The sequence below is a fragment of the Microtus pennsylvanicus genome, chromosome 5 (assembly GCF_037038515.1).
Source record: "Microtus pennsylvanicus isolate mMicPen1 chromosome 5, mMicPen1.hap1, whole genome shotgun sequence".
Lineage (NCBI taxonomy): Eukaryota > Metazoa > Chordata > Mammalia > Rodentia > Cricetidae > Microtus > Microtus pennsylvanicus.
The window spans coordinates 87,806,954-87,827,074 of NC_134583.1; the positions used below are offsets into that span (position 1 = coordinate 87,806,954).

A 20,121-nucleotide genomic window follows, 5' to 3' on the forward strand; every position below is an offset into this window, starting at 1 on the left:
GTTAGGACACTCTCGAACCAGTTGAGCCACCTGCAGGCTGTGCAGTGAGCTCCAGTTTCCAGCTTTTGTGAGATGTCAACCATGCTGGGGTGGGCTTTGGTGATGCAGCTGTTTGGGAGTAACTTCTGTTCCTGTAAGTAACCCCTCACCCAGTACTAAGAAGTCGAGGATTTTTCATACTTATAAGCAGAGGTGATTAAATAGAAACTGCAGTCCTGCAGAATACATAGTGTAGTCACATCCTTCATTTAAAATGCTTGCTAGAGTTGGATGGCAGCGGCACACACCTTTAATCCCAGCACCCATGAGTTGGAGGCAGGAGGATCTCTGTGAGATTGGGCCAGCCTGGTCTACAGAGCATGCTTCAGGACAGTCAGAGATACACAGGGAAACCCTGTCTTGGAAAAAAAATGTTTAGTATAGAATGTTTAAATGGTAGACAAACAATTGTATTTTAAAATCATTTTCTGTACTTGACACTTCAAAAGCAAGTTCTTGAAACAGTTTCAAATCTTTGAACCTTGCTAATTACAGGGTGTATCACAAAGCAGGCTGATTACATCTAACAGTAAAGCAAATAATAAGTAAAGAAAGTTCATCAAACAGATCTAAAAAGAGAAGCTACAATTAATGATGATGGCTACTATTTACTTAGCACACTACAGGCCGAGAGTTAAGAGGAAGCAGGAATATTCCCATTTTATAAAGAAGATCATAAAACTCTTAAGTTAATATATTTGTTGAAGTTCATAGGTAGATAAATGACATCACTGGGATTCAAACCTGTAACTGACTCCCTGCAGTCTGGTACCAAATGTAGCTCAAATTCTAATTGTTCTTAATAATAAAAACTCAGAGTCAGATATTAGGGGGTAGAATCTAAGAGATCAGAGAAGCAGAGCAGTCAGTCACTAGAGAGAGTTTTTAACTCTACCGATGCTCAGACTAAGGGGCAATCCTGTCATCATACTGCATACTCAAACTGCACCTCCAGAGCTCCTGTCTCTTCCCTCCTTATATTCCTCTCTCTGCCCAGCCATATCACTCCTGTTTCTGCCTCCCTAGTGATGGGATTAAAGACATGGAATCCCAAGTGCTGGGATCACCTTTGTGTAAACTCTGTTTCTCTTTTAAACAGATTCAATCTTGTGTAACCCATGGTAGCTTCTGTCTCTGGAGTCCTGGAATTAAAAGTGTGTGCCACCACTGCCTGGCCTCTAGTAGCTTAGCTTTGTGCTCTGAAATTCAGGAAAGCTTTATTTGTTAAAAACACAAACAAAATATCATTACATTTCCCCCTTTTTGTCTAAAATTTTAAAAAGGCTATAACTAATATAAAGAAAACTATATACAATATGTATAATAACCAAATAAAATATATATAGGCAATAAGTACATCAACAATGTCTAGTCCATTAGCATTTGACAAATTCAGAGAAAATACTCCATTATATATCTTACCTTGGTAAGTCCAAGTGTTGTACCTAATTCACTTTTTACCCTAATTTGCATTATCATCCAAAAATATCTTTTAATATCTTTCAACTTTATACACTGTATACCTCTTTAATTAGATTCTTTTCTGAGTCTGGTAAACAAAGAAGTCTATAACTATACCTATCTATTCTTCAACTCTCTCAGAGACCCGAGAAAGAAATAATATTAACTGAGTAAGCAGAAAGTGCTAGCAAGTGACTTCCAAAAAATGTGAAAAATGACAGAAACAGCTGGCTGCCTGGACAATCTCCCAAGGTTCCTCTGCAACACTGAAGCATCCATATTCAGCTTAAAGGCCTAGACTATTTGACAGATTTTTCTAGGAAGCAGAATATTTAAAGGACTGTCCCGCCTTGTCTGGGCAAGGCTTTATCGTCACTCTTCTTTGTGTCCTGCTTGTCCACTTAGGACAGCATGCTGTCAGCAGTCAAGGCAAGGGCATTTTCTTGCCCAATAGCTTACTTTTGCAACAAAGAAAGTAAACTCTGTGTGGAGTTTCTTTGATGCCCATTGTCTTCTCTGAAGTAGATTGGTGCTGCCAGGAGCAGACATGTCTCATTGTCATAAAAAGAAGAACCTAGGTTATTAAAACACCTTAATTGCCATATTCTGTAGATCTCTGAAGTGTTTGAAGATGATGTGTCTGTCTATCTTTTTTGACCTTGAAAACATACCTAATGGGACAAGTTTAATTGTAATAGGTGACTTCATTTCCTTATTATCCTAAACAGTTGGTAATTTGCATTGCATTGTTAAATGAGCTGTATAGGTACAAAACCTTGAACAAGAGTAGAAATGTATATATAATATATTCTAACAAAATTAATCTCAAATTTGTATCAATATACATAATTTGTATACTATATACAAAGGTCTAATTCAATTAAGATACTTTAGACTAATAATTGCTTTTTAAAAGTAGATTCAATAATCTACCTTTTTATCATATTATATCTATATCCTCCCTTTTTTCTTTCAGAGTAGATTCAATAATCTACCCTTTTCTCCTATCATATACTCCACTATTTTTTCATGAAAAATGACAAGCAATGCCTACATGTGACTACTTAATATTACATTTATTTATTCACTCACAAAACACTAATATAACTTATTTTCATATATGGGTCTATAGAAATAAAACAACCTACAAATTAGAAAGGTTCATAGTTCTAGGAGAAATAAGTAACTCATATGACAATGTAAAAAGTTTTGTAATCTAAAGATAAACAAAACGTGATCTGCATCTAAATCAGATTAGAACACCAAGAAAGTTACATCAGGTTAGCAGAGAATAGTAAATTGTTACTTTGAAGAGCTGGTTATAAGCTGGGGGCTGCACTCTGCTGTGGTTGGTAAAAGATCCTAAGATGTGTAGAAAGTGAACTTGCTTTGAGCTAAAAAGTCACACCTGGGTAGCTTTTGGGTAGATCATAGACTGAAACCAAAAGACTATTGCAAACTCCTTGAATATCTGGAATGAGACCTCCACTCCAGGGTGACTTCTCTGAGAAACCCCCAGTGATGGAGCAACTGGGCTTACTACAGGCCAGTGTGGCCAAGGCAGCTTGGTGAATGATTTTGAAAAGACATTTAATGTCCTGAAGATTTCTATGCCCGGAGATAAATATACTGTCCTGGTGAACACTGACGCAAAGAAGAACGTGCACAACTGTGCCAAGTTCATGTGTGAATTCAAAGTCACGATCCAGGAAAATGAGAAGCAACTTGAAAAAGTGAACAATATAATTCCTTCTAATCAGATGGCCATAAGTCTTCTGAGAAATCAAGTTAGACAAGAACTATCCCTATTGTCCTAACCAGGAGGATACAAGAAGAGAGATAGTAAAGCCTTTTACACATGTGTGTCAGAAACTCAATACCCCAGGTCTGTCAGAAGCAGTGACATCACTTAAGGGCTATTATGAAAAACAGATAATTCCAGCCCTGGGGAACAGAAACCAATGTTTAGTGTGGTGGCACACTTCTGTAAACCCAGCGCTGGGAAGGTGGGGGCAAGAGGATCCGAATTTTAAGATCATCCTCAAAATAGGCCAGTTTGTGCTACATGAGACACTACATACATACATACACACATACACATATATATGCCTGATTATGTATTAGAAGTTTCTTTTAAAAAGTTTTTTTTGGGGGGCGGTGGTGGCGCACGCCTTTAATCCCAGCACTCGGGAGGCAGAGGCAGGCGGATCTCTGTGAGTTCGAGGCCAGCCTGTTCTACAAGAGCTAGTTCCAGGACAGGCTCCAAAGCCACAGAAAAACCCTGTCTCGAAAAACAAACAACAAAAAAAAGTTCTTTACCGGCATATATTATACATACTGACGGGTTTCCCTAGGACATCTTCATAGAGGTATATGGTGTATCTTGATCATAGTCACCTCAATTACCATCTCTTATCTCCCTTTGAGTCCCTTCCCTTTCCCATCCTTCTTCACTTCCATAATCCCCCTTCAATGTTCATGTCTTTTAAAATAGTGAACCAGCCAGGCTGGTGGTGGCGCACGCCTTTAATCCCAGCACTCGGGAGGCAGAGGCAGGCGGATCTCTGTGAGTTCGAGACCAGCCTGGTCTACAGAGCTAGTTCCAGGACAGGCTCCAAAGCTGCAGAGAAACCCTGTCTCGAAAAACCAAAAAAATAAAATAAAATAAAATAGTGAACCAATGAGTTTATAACAGTTATATACAGAAATATGAGAACATACCAGTGGCTCTATGACTAAAGAACATGTTTCTCTCACCCAGCCACCATTAACTGCTTACAGATCCTTGGGTGGGACCTTGTGTGCCCTGTTTAGAAGTTTGTTTGTTTATTTATTTATTTGGTTTTGTGTTTGTTTATTTTGGTTTGGCTTTTTTTTTTTAATTTTTACTGAGCTCTACATTTTTCTCTGCTCCCCTCCCTGCCTCTCCCCTCCTCCTCCAAGGTCCCTATGCTCCCAATTTACTCAGGATATCTTGTCTTTTTCTACTTTTTACTTCCCATGTAGATTAGATCTGTGTAAGTCTCTCTTAGTGTTTTTTTTTTTTTTCGAGACAGGGTTTCTCTGTGATTTTGGAGCCAGTCCTGGAACTAGCTCTTGTAGACCAGGCTGGTCTCGAACTCACACAGATCCGCCTGCCTCTGCCTCCCAAGTGCTAGGATTAAAGGCGTGTGCCACCACCGCCCGTTAGTGTTTGGTTTTGGTTTTTGAGACCTCTGTGTAGCCCTAGCTGTCGTCCTGGAACTCACTCTGTAGACCAGGCTGGCCTCAAACTCAGTGACCTGCTTGCCTCTGCCTCCCAAGTGCTGAGATTAAAGGTGTGTGCCACCACGCCCAGCTAGAAGTTTATTTTCAAACGTGAACTAATGCAGTCATATTTTGGACTATTTTCCAGAAGTATCAGTTTCTCTCTTCTTGGTAGGTGTAGGTAAGATAGTCAGACAGACAAGATAGATGCTTACATACTCAGAGCAAAGGTATAAGTATACAGATGTTTGTGTATATGTGTTTGTACACATGCATATCTCCATCCATTTTATCATTTAGTATGATTGCAAAAATAAGTATAAAACTGGATAAAGGTTTTTTTTTGAGTCTGGATTTCTCTACATCTTCCTGGCAGTCCTAGAACTTACTGGGTAGACCAACTGGCCTTGAAGTCTCAGAGATCCAGATCCGCCTGCCTCTGCCTCCAAAGTTCTGGGATTAAAAACATAGACCACCACTGCCCGACTCTGGATACATTTCTTAAGGTATTTGGAAAAGGGTGTTACCCAGCCTCATGCAGGGAGTCATATAACCACCAAAGTCACTATCTCTTTTACACAAGGCAGTTCTCAGAGACTACTTTTCCTCATACGATCAAGTTAAATAAAACATTTAGAATAGTCTTTTCACAGATGTCTCAACTAGAGTTTGCTGTAAATCTTGCTACTTGACCCCCCCCCACACACACACACACCACACCACAAATCAAATCTTAGGCACTTTTCTATAACTGTCTTCACTTAAATATCACTTAAATAGCTATAAGATACTAGAGACAAAGAGATGAATGGAAATGAAGCGCACAGACCCCTCCGTACTTCAAAGCCTGACTTTCACGTCCATGTACACGACCAGGGACCCAGGAGTGCAGTGACTGCTCATCCAGCATGCTTCAGGCCCTGGGCTCAACCCCCAGCATAGAACAGAACAGAACAGCAAACAGTTCTATTTGCCTGTCAAGATGATCACACTAAACAATCCAGTCTTAATTCCCTGACCTCTTCAATGACTGTGACCTCGATTTCCACTAATTTTAGCTATTTCCATAGTTACATCTTAGAATTTATTCTGGAAACTTTAAACCAGTGGTTCTCAGCCTCGTTTTTAATACCGCAAAACTTTAGTACAGTTCCACATGTTGTGGTGACCCCAAACAATGAAATTATTTTGTTTCTACATCCTAAGTGTAATTTTGCTATTGTTATGAATTGTAATATAAATATCTGATATGCTCTCCCTGTGAGAGCATTTGACTCAAAGTGGTCACAACCCACAGGTTCAGAACCACGTTTTAAACCAAAATGCCTCACTCTAACTAGAAAAAATACACACCAATATATTACCAGTGGCTTCCTTGATAAGGAAATTATAAATATACTACTAAATATTGCATATGTACTCTAAATATTTGATTTAATCATACTTTTATTTTTCTTAGGGAAACAGTTTTGCAATAGGAAAAAAGAGAAACTTTTTTCTTCCAAGTGTTTTATAACCTCTTGTTCCAGAATTCATCTGATCTAAATTCAAATCTGCTTTCCAATATCAAGACCTCTAGACCCGAATCCCTTGTGGTTGGGATTCCCTCAGTGCTTACCTTATTCTGGCATATATCACAATGTTTTGTAATGTTTGCTGACATGTGTGTCTTTCCTTTATATTCCAAGTTCCTAACGATCAAATAACACCTCCAGAGGAATGTGTACCCATAAGACCTAGCTCAGTGTGACTAATATGAGCAGACACTGCCTTCTAAGTGAATAAATATTGAACTAGCATTGACCTATATGAATCAGACAGTTTAAGTTCTAATTCTTCCACTTTCATATGACACCAGGAAAGTCAACCCAATTCTCTGCATCTCAATTCTGTCATCTGTAAAGTGGGGTGCTAATCCTATTTCATAGATGTCAGAGGCTTAAATATTTGTAAATGTCAGTCATGTGGGTTATTTGCTCAAACTGGCTGAATCACATGCTCTCAGTTCTTTGCACTGCTTTCCTCGGTTCACCGGAATCACCTTTTTATTGCTTCTTGGCATCAGCAGTTTCAGAGCTGACTAACCATTAACTGCTCCAGATTGTTTACTTTGCACTCCCCTAAAGAAGATAAGGCACAGTCAGAGTATCCAGAAGTTGTGCCTGCCCCTCCCAGAAGGAATTTGCAGTTATTCAAACACGGAAGGTTTTGGTTTTTGTTTGTTTCTGGAACCAGTTCCTACACAGCTCCAGCCAGACTAGAATGTGCTATGCTGCTGAGGATGCCGCTGAACTGATCTCTTCCCGCTCCACCTTCCAAGGCCCTAGTTGCCATGGTGACTATTTTTAGACATAGCACCTTAAAGAGTCAGTGAAGGGATTTTATTTTTCACAAATAAGAGAGATCTCTCTATTACACACCGAGGAAAGGCCATGTAAGAACTGAGTGACAAGAAAACAGTCTGCAAGCCAGGAAGAGGCTCTCCAGACAGCAATCGTGAAGGTGCTCCACCCCCTCCAAACACCCTCTCTCCAGAGCTCAGTTGATCCCAGGGCGTTAGTCTCCAGTGTACAGGGATTACAGACACAAACATTACACCTAACCCAGATGCCATCTTGGTCTTGGACTTCCAGCCTCCAGAACTGTGAGTAAATAGATCGTTGTTGCTTAAGCCACCTGGTCTATGGTATTTTGTTTGGACACCCAGACTAGTGAGTTCCCAAGGTCAATTAAATATCAGCCTCTCAGTAGGACCCAGACATCAGCATTTTGGGAGCTCCTAGGTCATCTAATGTCTACAAAGCATCTTTATTTTACTCTACCTTCAAACTACAAAGGAACCAGGCTTTCTTTCCTGTAATTGTAATTGTGTGAAACTAAGTCAAATAATCAGAGTGTATAGAACCACAACAAAACTTGCCTTAAAAGTCATCTGGAAGGGTGTTACGCCTGATGTGTCTTGAGAATGGTCACCCTCCTCTGAAGCCCAAGTCAGCTTTGCAGAGAATCTGGGCAGCACAGGTCGTATTTCTAAACAAGAAGAATGTCAACAAATCAGAACAGCAGTTTGGGTAAGCAACAGACTCTGTGATATATTTATTAAACTGAGGAGCCAAGAAGGCCTGCCTTCCTCTGATGAAAGATTACCTGAAAAATGTGAAATATGAGAACCAGCTATACATCATCAAATTGTTTCAATATTTAGAATTACTTTCTGGAGGAAAGACACCTAATCTCATATTTTTAATTTTTTAGATTGTTAAACCAATCTAAAATTTCAATTTCTATAAAGTCATGACTAGTGACAGACATTCCAGCTGATAAATGATAGTTCTGCATTTTTCTTTCTTTTTTTTTTTTTTTTTTTTTTTTTTTTTTTTTTTTTTTTGGTTTTTCGAGACAGGGTTTCTCTGTGGCTTTGGAGCCTGTCCTGGAACTAGCTCTGTAGACCAGGCTGGTCTCGAACTCACAGAGATCCGCCTACCTCTGCCTCCCGAGTGCTGGGATTAAAGGCGTGCGCCACCATCGCCCGGCAGTTCTGCATTTTTCAACAAATAAATACATTACTTAATAAACACAAGTCCACTAAAACAACTAATTTAGAGCTAAAACCTGAAAAATTTGAGAATGACTGTTTCAGGCACATGATTTTTAAAATATTGCAGTCCTTAAACTCAAATTCTCACCAATTTTAAGAAGTAATTGGTTGATATTTTGTATGTGTTGACCCAGAGCTAGCTTTCTATGAGGTACCTGGGAGTCATGGATTATCCACAACAAAGAGAGTATCATAGTATGTACCATCCCTCTTCTCTATTTTCTGTACCTGAATTACAAACTATAAAACAAAACAAAAAATAAACAAAAACCCTCCCATTCTATAAAATAAAAACTTTTTAGTTCAGGAACAGAAAAGAATTAAGCCACTGTAACAAGTTACTTCAACTTCAAAAGCCTAATAGTAATAAAAACACCTTGAAATAATAATGCAAGTATTCATACTCATATCTAATAGTGTTTTAACTATTAAAAAAGTATGAACTTTCCCAAGATAAAGATCTAGACTCCCATCTTCATGAGTAATATTTTTCTTGTCATTGTGTCCTTCAAATCTAATTCAGTCACAAAGCCCAGGATAACTTGGTAGCAAGGTCATGCTACACTGGAGCTCGGTGACCTTGATACTGAACCTGGATACTCTGTGTTACTCTTCAGCTCACCATTGATCAACAGCCCTTTTCTGATTCAGTTGCTTTTCGGAGTTCTATGTCTCTTTAAACTAGTAAGAGTATAGCAATGAGAGAATTGTCAGTGCAAGACAAAAGGGGGTGTTAAGTGTCTCTGAATTCTTTAGAATAATCTTGATAACCATATAAAACAAATTGTGTACTTTAAAAAAGTCTACTCCAACCATCTCATTCTGCACACCAAAAAAGAAATGAGCAAGCAGACAAGATATAGATTATATATAAAAAGGTGAAAGAATCAGAAGTATATTATTTCAAGAAAAATTGAGCCCATGTAGAAATCTCATGTTCTTGTTCAAACATATATTATAGAACAAATATTTTGAAATTTAATAAAGACACATTCATGGTGGGGAAGAGGAAAATGTAATAGACCATAAATGGAAAGACAAGAGGGCTGCTTGCTGCTAAGCCCAACAACCTGAGTTCAATCCCCAGGTCCCACATAGTGGAAAAAGAGAACGGACTCCTACAAGTTACCCTCTGACCTCCACACCTGCACCAGGGATGAATAGGCACTGCCTGCTCACCTGAGAGATGGCTAGAGCAAAGGAGAGGTGGTAGCCACGTTACTGATGCTGTGTGACGTAAGCAGTCACAGGACTCAGAATCACACAACTATTACATCCAGGAGCTTTGCATCTCATTACTCAGGTAAAGTACAATTTAAGACATACGCCATGCCAGGCTAGGGCTCAGCAACCCTGAGAACCTTTTGACCTACCAGTTGACAACATGGGATGTATTCAAGCAAACAGATCATGGACGATTAACTCTAAATTGCCAAGCAACGAAGCTTGATACCATCAAAACTTAACATGGCAAACGACAACACTTGTACCCGAGAGTTAGTAATTAGACATTTTAAAATAAATATCTATACCTTCAACAAAGAAAAAGAAGCCATGAAACAAGAACCCACTTGTTGTAAGGAGGCTGCTTGTTCGTTTCCTAGCTGTTCAGCCCAGAAATAATTACACGAAAACTGTATTAATTAAAACACTGCTTAGCCCATTAGCTCTAGCTTCATATTGGCTACCTCTTACATATTAATTTAACCCATTTCTATTTATCTGTGTATTGCCATGTGGCTGTGGCTTACTGGTTAAAGTTCTGGCGTCCGTCTCCAGTGGGGCTACATGGCTTCTCCCTGACTCTGCCTCCTTTCTCCCAGCATTCAGTTTAGCTTTCCCCACCTACCTAAATTCTGCCCTATAAACAGGCCACAGCAGTTTCTTTATTCACCAATGGTATTCACAGCATACAGAGGGGAATTCCACATCACCCACTGTAGTAAGTTAAACCAAAAGTAATAGGGGAAGCCATATTAAAAATATTGGAATTTAGGGCTGGAGAGGTGGCTCAGTGGTTAAGGGGCTGCTCTTCCAGAGGTCCAGATTTCAATTCCCAGCAACCACATGGTGGCTCACAACCATCTGTAATGAGATCTGGCGCCCTCTTCTGGCCTGCAGGCATACATGGAGGCAGAATGTTGTATACATAGAAATAAATAAATAAATCTTTTAAAAAATATTAGAATTTAAAGATATGATGTTTGAAATTAAACCCTTATAAATGGGGGTCTGGAGAGATATTTCAGTGCTTAAGAGCACTGACTGCTCTTGCAGAGGACCCAGGTTTGATTCCCAGCACCCACAGGGTGGCTCACAACCATCTGTACCTCCAGTTCCAGGGGATCCAACATCCTCTTCTGACCTCCACAGGCATCAAGTTCTCATGAGATATACATACACACATGCAGTCAAAACGCTCATATAAAATAAAATGAACAAATAAAAAATAAAAATAAATCTTAAAAAACCTGATAAATGTTTCAGCTGGATGAGACTAAAACAAAAACAAGTTAGGATATGTTTTTAGAAGTATTATTCATAACATCCCCAAATGGAAACAACTCAAATGTCTACCAAATGATGGGTACTGGCTTAACAAAATGTAAGATATCACTTCAACTATAAAAAGAAATAAAATATACACTGTGTCCTGGCCAATCTTACATCAAATTGACACACAAACTAGAGTTATCTGAAAGGAGAGAACCTTAATTGAGAAAATGCCTCCATAAGATCTAGCTAGAAGGCATCTTCTTAATTAGTTATTGATGGAGGAGGACCCAACCCATTGTGAATGGTACCATCACTGGGCTGGTGGTCCTGGGTTCTATAAGAAAGCAGGATGAGGGCTGGAGAGATGGCTCAGAGGTTAAGAGCACTGGCTGCTATTCCAGAGGCCCTGAGTTCAATTCCCAGCAACCACATAGTGGCTCACAACCATCTGTAATGAGATCTGGTGCCCTCTTCTGGCCTGCAGGCATATGTGCAGGCAGAACACTGTATGCATAATAAATAAGTTGAGAGAGAGAGAGAGAGAGAGAGAGAGAGAGAGAGAGAGAACAGGCTGAGCAAACCACCACAGGGTGTAGTGGCATATCAGATGTCTTTTAATAAATAAAGACTGCCCGAAGATCTGAGAGTAAAACAGCCTTACAGACCAGGTTATGATAACACACATCTTTAATCCTAGTGGTGCATGCCTTTAATTCCAGCACTAGAGAGGAATATAAGACAGGGGTGAGATAGCTCTCAGGCACTAAGATTCCTGGAGGTACGATTGCCATTTCAGACTAGGTCAAGGTAAGAGCCAGTGGCTGGTTGTTTTGCTTTTCGGATCTTCAGGTTGAACCCCAATTTCTGACCCTGGACTTTTATTAATCATGCTTCAATGGGAAGAAAGCCAGTAAGTAGCACCCCTCCATGGCCTTTGCCTCAGTTCCTCTCTCCAAGTTCCTACCCAGTCTGAGTACCTGTCCTAACTTCCTTGATGATGAACAGCAATATGAAAGTGTGAAAGTGTAAACCAAATAAACCCTTTCCTCCCCAGCTTGCTTTTAGGTCATAGTGTTTCATCACAGAGATAGAAACCCTAGCTAAGGACTGGAGAGATGGCTCAGTGGTTAAGAGCATTGGCTTCTCTTCCAGAGGTCCTGAAGTTCGATTCTCAGCAACCACATGGTGGCTCACAACCATCTCAGAGGGAACCTGATGCCCTCTTCTGGCATAAAGGCATATATGCAGATAGAACGCTCATACATTGATGTGGGAAGGTCATTTGTCAATCTGTTGTTTCATTGGGTAATCAATAAAGAAAACTGTTTGGCCTGATAGGACAGAAAATTAGGTAGGCGATGAAGGGAGACAGGGACAGAGACCCACTTTGGAGCACCGGACAGAAATCTCAAGGTCCAGATCAAGAGCAGAAGGAGAGAGAGTACGGGCATGGAACTCAGGACCGCGAGGGGTGCACCCACACACTGAGACAATGGGGATGTTCTATCGGGAACTCACCAAGGCCAGCTGGCCTGGGTCTGAGAAAACCTGGGATAGAACTGGACTCGCTGAACATGGCGGACAATGAGGACTACTGAGAACTCAAGAACAATGGCAATGGGTTTTTGATCCTACTGCACGTACTGGCTTTGTGGGAGCCTAGGCAGTTTGGATGCTCACCTTGCTAGACCTGGATGGAGGTGGGTGGTCCTTGGACTTCCCACGGGGCAGGGAACCCTGATAGCTCTATGGGCTGACAAGGGAGGGGAACTTGATTGGGGGAGGGGGAGGGAAATGAGAGGTGGTGGCCGGGAAGAGACAGAAATCTTTAATAAATAAATAAACGGGAAAAAAAAACCAAAAAAAATTAGGTAGGCGGAGTAAACAGAACAGAATGCTGGGAAGAAGGGAAGTGAGGCAGACGCCATGCCACTCCTCTCCAGGGCAGACACGATGAAGCTCCAGCCCAAGATGGATGTACACTAGAATCTTCCTGGTAAGACACCACCGGTGCTACACAGATTATGAGATATGGGTTAATCAAGATGTGAGAGTTAGCCAGTAAGAGGCTAGAGTTAATGGGCCAAGCAGTGTTTAAATGAATATAGTTTGTGTGTTGTTATTTTGGGGCATAAGCTAGCCAGGCGGCTGGGAGCTGGGCGACAGGAACGCCAGCCCGCAGCTCCTTCTACAATATATAAATAAATAAATAAACTAGCTAAAACACACTGTAATATAGGGAAATCCTGAAAAACCAAGCTTAGACAAGCACCAGACATAAAAGGCTATGCATCATACAATTCCATAATGTTCAAAATAGACATATCAATAGGGGGAAAAAACAGATTAATGTTTCCAAGGCACAGGGATTGAGGCAAATAGAGTCATTACTGTTTTTGTTTTGTTTTGTTTTTGTTTGTTATTTTAGGTGATGAAAATACTGGAATTAGATAATGCTTATGATTAGATAATAAATTAGATAATTACTAAGACTATTAAAAAAGGTAAATTATAAGCATCAGCCAGGCGATGGTGGCGCACGCCTTTAATCCCAGCACTGGGGAGGCAGAGGCAGGCGGATCTCTGTGAGTTCGAGACCAGCCTGGTCTACAGAGCTAGTTCCAGGACAGGCTCCAAAGCCACAGAGAAACCCTGTCTCGAAAAACCAAAAAAAAAAAAAATTATAAGCATCAAAATGGTATATTATGGCATATGGAATTTATACCAGTTCAGAGGAGAAAAGATAAAAGACATTAGGATAGATCCAAGAAAAATACTGACAATTATAAATAAGACAAAAACAGATATAATTACTATTTGAATAAGTTAGCCAGGTACAAAGAAGTCTAATTTTCTAACAAACAAAACAGAGCTGGAGGATGACTCCACAGGTTAAAGATGCTTGCCTTGCAAGCCTGGCCACATTAGTTATATTCCTGGATCCCACACTGGAAGGAGATAGCTGACTCAAGAAAGTTGTCCTCTGACCTCCACATGCATGCCATTGCACATGCTCCCACACTTCACATGCATGTCACTGCAGTATGCTCCCACACCCCACATGCATACCATTGCACACATGCTCCCACACTCCACATGCATACCATTGCACACATGCTCCCACACTCCACATGCATACCATTGCACACATGCTCCCACACCCCACATGCATACCATTGCACACATGCTCCCACACTCCACATACATGCCACTGCACATATGCTCCCACACATGCTCCCACACTCCACATGCATACCATTGCACACATGCTCCCACACTCCACATGCATACCATTGCACACATGCTCCCACACTCCACATACATGCCACTGCACATATGCTCCCACACATGCTCCCACACCCCACATGCATGCCACTGCACATTTGCTCCCACACTCCACATGCATACCATTGCACACATGCTCCCACACCCCACATGCATGCCACTGCACATTTGCTCCCACACTCCACATGCATACCATTGCACACATGCTCCCACACTCCACATGCATGCCGTTGCACACATGCTCCCACACTCCACATGCATACCATTGCACACATGCTCCCACACCCCACATGCATGCCACTGCACATTTGCTCCCACACTCCACATGCATACCATTGCACACATGCTCCCACACTCCACATGCATGCCGTTGCACACATGCTCCCACACTCCACATGCATGCCATTGCACACATGCTCCCACACTCCACATGTATGCCATTGCACACATGCTCCCATACTCCACATGCATACCATTGCACACATGCTCCCATACTCCACATGCATACCATTGCACACATGCTCCCACACCCCACATGCATGCCACTGCACATTTGCTCCCACACTCCACATGCATACCATTGCACACATGCTCCCACATTCCACATGCATACCATTGCACACATGCTCCCACACTCCACATGCATACCATTGCACACATGCTCCCACACTCCACATACATGCCACTGCACATATGCTCCCACACATGCTCCCACACTCCACATGCATGCCACTGCACATTTGCTCCCACACTCCACATGCATACCATTGCACACATGCTCCCACATTCCACATGCATACCATTGCACACATGCTCCCACACTCCACATGCATACCATTGCACACATGCTCCCACACTCCACATACATGCCACTGCACATATGCTCCCACACATGCTCCCACACCCCACATGCATGCCACTGCACATTTGCTCCCATACTCCACATGCATACCATTGCACACATGCTCCCACACCCCACATGCATGCCACTGCACATTTGCTCCCACACTCCACATGCATACCATTGCACACATGCTCCCACACTCCACATGCATGCCGTTGCACACATGCTCCCACACTCCACATGCATACCATTGCACACATGCTCCCACACTCCACATGTATGCCATTGCACACATGCTCCCACACTCCACATGCATACCATTGCACACATGCTCCCACACTCCACATGTATGCCATTGCACACATGCTCCCACACTCCACATGCATACCATTGCACACATGCTCCCACACCCCACATGCATACCATTGCACACATGCTCCCACACTCCACATGCATGCCATTGCACACATGCTCCCACACTCCACATGCATGCCATTGCACACATGCTCCCACACTCCACATGCATGCCATTGCACATTTGCTCCCATACTCCACATGCATACCATTGCACACATGCTCCCACACTCCACATACATGCCACTGCACATATGCTCCCACACCCCACATGCATGCCATTGCACATATGCTCCCACACTCCACATGCATGCCACTGCACATATGCTCCCACACATGCTCCCACACTCCACATGCATGCCATTGCACATATGCTCCCACACTCCACATGCATGCCACTGCACATTTGCTCCCACACCCCACATGCATGCCATTGCACATATGCTCCCACACTCCCACACCATAGACACGGTAGCTAAAATTCCTTACCAGGGGCAGACTATGCAACATCTATCCCTTCTCCTAAGGCTCCAACAACAAACAGATGCATGATTCCTCCCAACTTCACTCTGGGCACCCAGTAAGTTTACAGAGCATAAGAGAAGGGTTACTTGCAGGGGTGTGGGTGCTCCCCTACCAAAAGGCTGCACCTGGAAAGCCTTTACCCAACAGGGATGATGGCTTTCCTGTATCCATAGATGGAGCCCCTTCTCCCCTAGTCTGCCCCAATCTACATATTCTAGCCCTTCCCTGAGGCTGAGTCCAATTAAAGCAGCGGTCCCTACAACAGGTGGTGGGAGCAGCTGGATACTCAGGCGAGAGTCTCATGACTCTCTCTGCCCCCCACAGGGGTATAAACAGTCAACAGTCCTGCAGGGATAATCCCTTTGCAAGGGGCACAGCTGAATTCTCCAAGGTGGCAATTGCTTGGCTTTGAGGACAGTCACAATATACACATACAAAAATACAATAATAATAACACAATAAAATGACTTTAAAAACAACACAAACGTATCTCATTGAAATTCAGAAAAACAAAGATAAAAAAACCTCTAAAAGCTAAAAGGAATCATAAATAAATGAGTCAAAAGAAATACAAGCTAGGTCCAGGGCAATGGCTCAGAGGGTAAGGGCACTTGCTGTGCAAGCCTGGTGACCCGAGTTTGATCCCCAGAACTACATAAAGGTAGAAGGGAAGGACCAATTTCACAACATTCTCTGATCTCTGTGTGCCACTGCATGCTCTACCTCTGCCACCTCACCCCACCATGGCAATTGACACAATAATATGAGGGACAGAAGAGGAAACAGAGAGGGAAGCTGGATTTCTCATCCTCAAAACTTAGTGAGAAAAGATGATCTGGTGAGTACCACCTCAAAGATAAGAAAACTCACTTTGATTCTGGAGGTGTTGGGGATGGAACTCAGAATCTCACAGATGCTATGCAAATGCTCTTACCACTGAACAACACCCTTAACTTCTTACTATGGATTTTAAAAATTATCATTAGTGTGCCCAGATGCCAGATTAGGGTGTCCAGTGTCCTGCTCTATTATTTCCTCCTTATTCTAATGAGACAGGTTCTTACCCTGAATCTGGAGCTAGGTTAGCAGACAGCAAGTCCCAGATCCTCCTGACTCTATGGTTACAAAGAATGACTTTTTTTCCACCCCAAGACAGGGTTTCTCTGTGTAGCTTTGAAGCCTGTCCTGGAACTTACTCTATAGACCACGCTGGCCTCGAGTTCATAGAGATCCACCTACCTCTGTCTCCCTGAGTGCTGGATTAAGGTGTGCATCACCACGCCCCGCCTCCATATGGACTTTTAAGATAGGTAAACTACCATTAAAAAATAAGGTACTTTGGCATAACAACAAACAGAAAAACCAATGGAACCAAATAGACAATTCAAATATCAATCCACACATCTTAGAACACCTGATCTTTGATAAAGAAGCAAAAAATATCAAATGGAAAAAATAAAGCATATTTAACAAATGGTGCTGGCATAACTGGATATCAACATGTAGAAGAATGAAAATAGACCCATATCTATCACCATGCACAAAACTCAAGTCCAAATGCATCAAAGACCTCAACATAAAGCCAGCCACATTGAACCTTATAGAAGAGAAAGTGGGAAGTACACTTGAACGCATTGGCACGGGGAACCACTTCCTAAATAGAACCCCAGCAGCACAGACACTGAGAGAAACAATTAATAAATGGGATCTCCTGAAAATGAAAAGCTTCTGTAAAGCAAAGGACACAGTCAACAAGACAAAACGACAGCCTACAAAATGGGAAAAGATCTTCACTAACCCCACAACAGACAGAGGTCTGATATCCAAAATATACAAAGAACTCAAGAAATTGGACACCAAAAGATCACATAATTCAGTAAAAAATGGAGTACACACCTAAACAGAGAACTCTCAACAGAGGAATCTAAAATGGCTGAAAGACACTTAAGGAAATGTTCAACATCCTTAGTCATCAGAGAAATGCAAACTGCCAGGAACCTGGAAGTCATGGAGGAAAATATAGAGATGCTGATTTAAAGAAACAAAGCTTCAGACAGGATGAGTAACTTCTGGGGATACAGTACACGGCATGGCAATTACAGTTAATAAAAATGTAATATAAACTTGAAACATCCTAAAACAATTAAAAAAATGTTCTCATTACAAAAAAAAAACCAACTCTGAGATTCCATCTTACACCTGTAAGAATGGCCAAAATCAAAATCACTGATGACAACTTATGCTGAAGAGGTTGTGGGGAAAAGGGAACACTTCTCCATTGCTGGTGGATGAATGCAAGCTTGTACAACCCCTTTGGATGTCAGAGTGGTGATTTCTCAGAAAATTAGGAAACAGCCTTCCTCAAGACCCAGTAATACCACTTTTGGGTATATATCCAAAGGATGCTCAATTGTGCCACAAGGACATGTGCTCAACTATGTTCATAGCAGCATTGTTTGTCATAGCCAGAACCTGGAAACAACCTAAATGCCCCTCAACCGAAGAATGGATAAGGAAAATGTAGTACATTTACACAATGGAGTACTACACAGCAGAAAAAAATAACGACATCTTGAATTTTGCAGGCAAATGAATGGAGCTAGAAAACATTATTTTGAGTGAGGTAACCCAGACCCAGAAAGACAGTTATCACATGTACTCACTCATAGGTGGTTTTTAAACATAAAGCAAAGAAAAGCAGCCTACAAATCACAATCCCAGAGAACTTGGACAACAATGAGGACACTAAGAGAGACTTACATAGATCTAATCTACATGGGAAGTAGAAAGTAGAAAAATACAAGATCTCCTGAGTAAATTGGGAGCATGGGGACCTTGGGGAAGGGTTAAAGGGGGAAGGGGAGAGGCAGGGAGGGGAGCAGAGAAAAATATAGAGCTCAATAAATACCAATAAAAAATAATAATCTAAAAAAATAAGAAACTTTGGACTGGAGAGATGGATCAGTCATTAAAGGCTAGGTTCACAACCAAAAAAACCAAAAAGTTTTCTTGCAAAAAGAACTTTGAAGAACACTTGCTTATTATTGAGGTCCTTAAATTCATAGCCCATATAGAGAAAAAGAAAAGGAAAGAAGAGAGAGAGGGAGGAAGACAGGGAGGAGGAGAGGAGAAATTGGTTTTAAATACTTATGAGAGGTCAAAGAGGTGGCTGGCTTGGCAGGAACAGGTTCTGTGACCAAGCCTGGTGACTCCGGCCCCTGGAACCCATGTGGTAGATGAAGGGAGACCCTGGTATGTTGTCTTCTGACCTCCACATATGCATCATACACAAAATAAATGTAAAAAAAGTTTACTGTTAACAAGCCCTGATGTCAAGTCCTACTAAACCAAACCAGCAAAACCATTTTTAAAAAGAGTTGATATTTTTGCATGTAGTATAAAGGGAGAAATGAGACACTGTCAATATTAAACTACTTCTTCATACATGTCTTTAATGATTAAAGTTGATGGGAAATTTTAATTGTGTGACAATGTGCACACCCACCAAGACCATTTATTGGGACCTCTCCAATTCTGAAGGTTCAGAATTTGGAGACTGAATGACACTAATTCAGAGGAATTCAGAAAATGTCTTGACTTTTTTTAAACCTTCCACTTAAAACGTATAAAACAAGACTTAACAAGGTCAAGGTCTGATCAAATAAAAATCAACATCAATAAAATAATAATAAATAAAAAAATAATAAAATCAGCATCAGAGGAAGATAACAAGATATAGAATATGACTTACATTATCTGATATAAAATAAAATTGTACAAGCCAGATGTTGTGGTATATACCTGTAATCTTGTGGGTCATGACCCCTTCAGGTCACATATCAGATATTTACATTACAAATCATTACAGTAGCAAAATTACAGTTATAAAATAGCAATAAAATAACTTTATGGTTGGAGGTCACTGCAACATGAGGAACTACATTAAAGGGTCACAGTGTTAGTAAGGCTGAGAACCACTGGTGTAACCCTAGCACTTTAGAGGCTGAGGTCAGAGCATTTCTCAGGTTTAAGGCCATTCTGGCATACTTGATGAATACCTATCTAATATAAATAAGCAAATAAACAAACAAACAAATAAATAAATTTTTAAGAAGAAAAAAAAGGCATGAATCAGCCAAAGCCTCTCCTGTCATACAGATCATGACTTACCAAGGGCTCAGCACTGCTATCAATTCTCCGTATCTACTGTTTTCCAGTCTCTAATATTCATAGGGACCTCAGCTGGGGATAAGCAGGGATGAGCCATTGTCAG

General features: G+C 41.3%; 1 protein-coding gene across 1 annotated transcript in view; it reads right to left on the minus strand.

Annotated features, from left to right (window-relative positions):
• The window catches only part of Top6bl (TOP6B like initiator of meiotic double strand breaks), an 83,463-nt gene that overhangs the window by 35,617 nt on the left and 27,725 nt on the right, over window positions 1–20,121 (minus strand). The window contains exon 4 of the mRNA XM_075973051.1: window positions 7,667–7,776. Coding sequence (XP_075829166.1) covers window positions 7,667–7,776 — 110 coding nt within the window. The remainder of the gene's footprint in view (window positions 1–7,666; window positions 7,777–20,121) is intronic.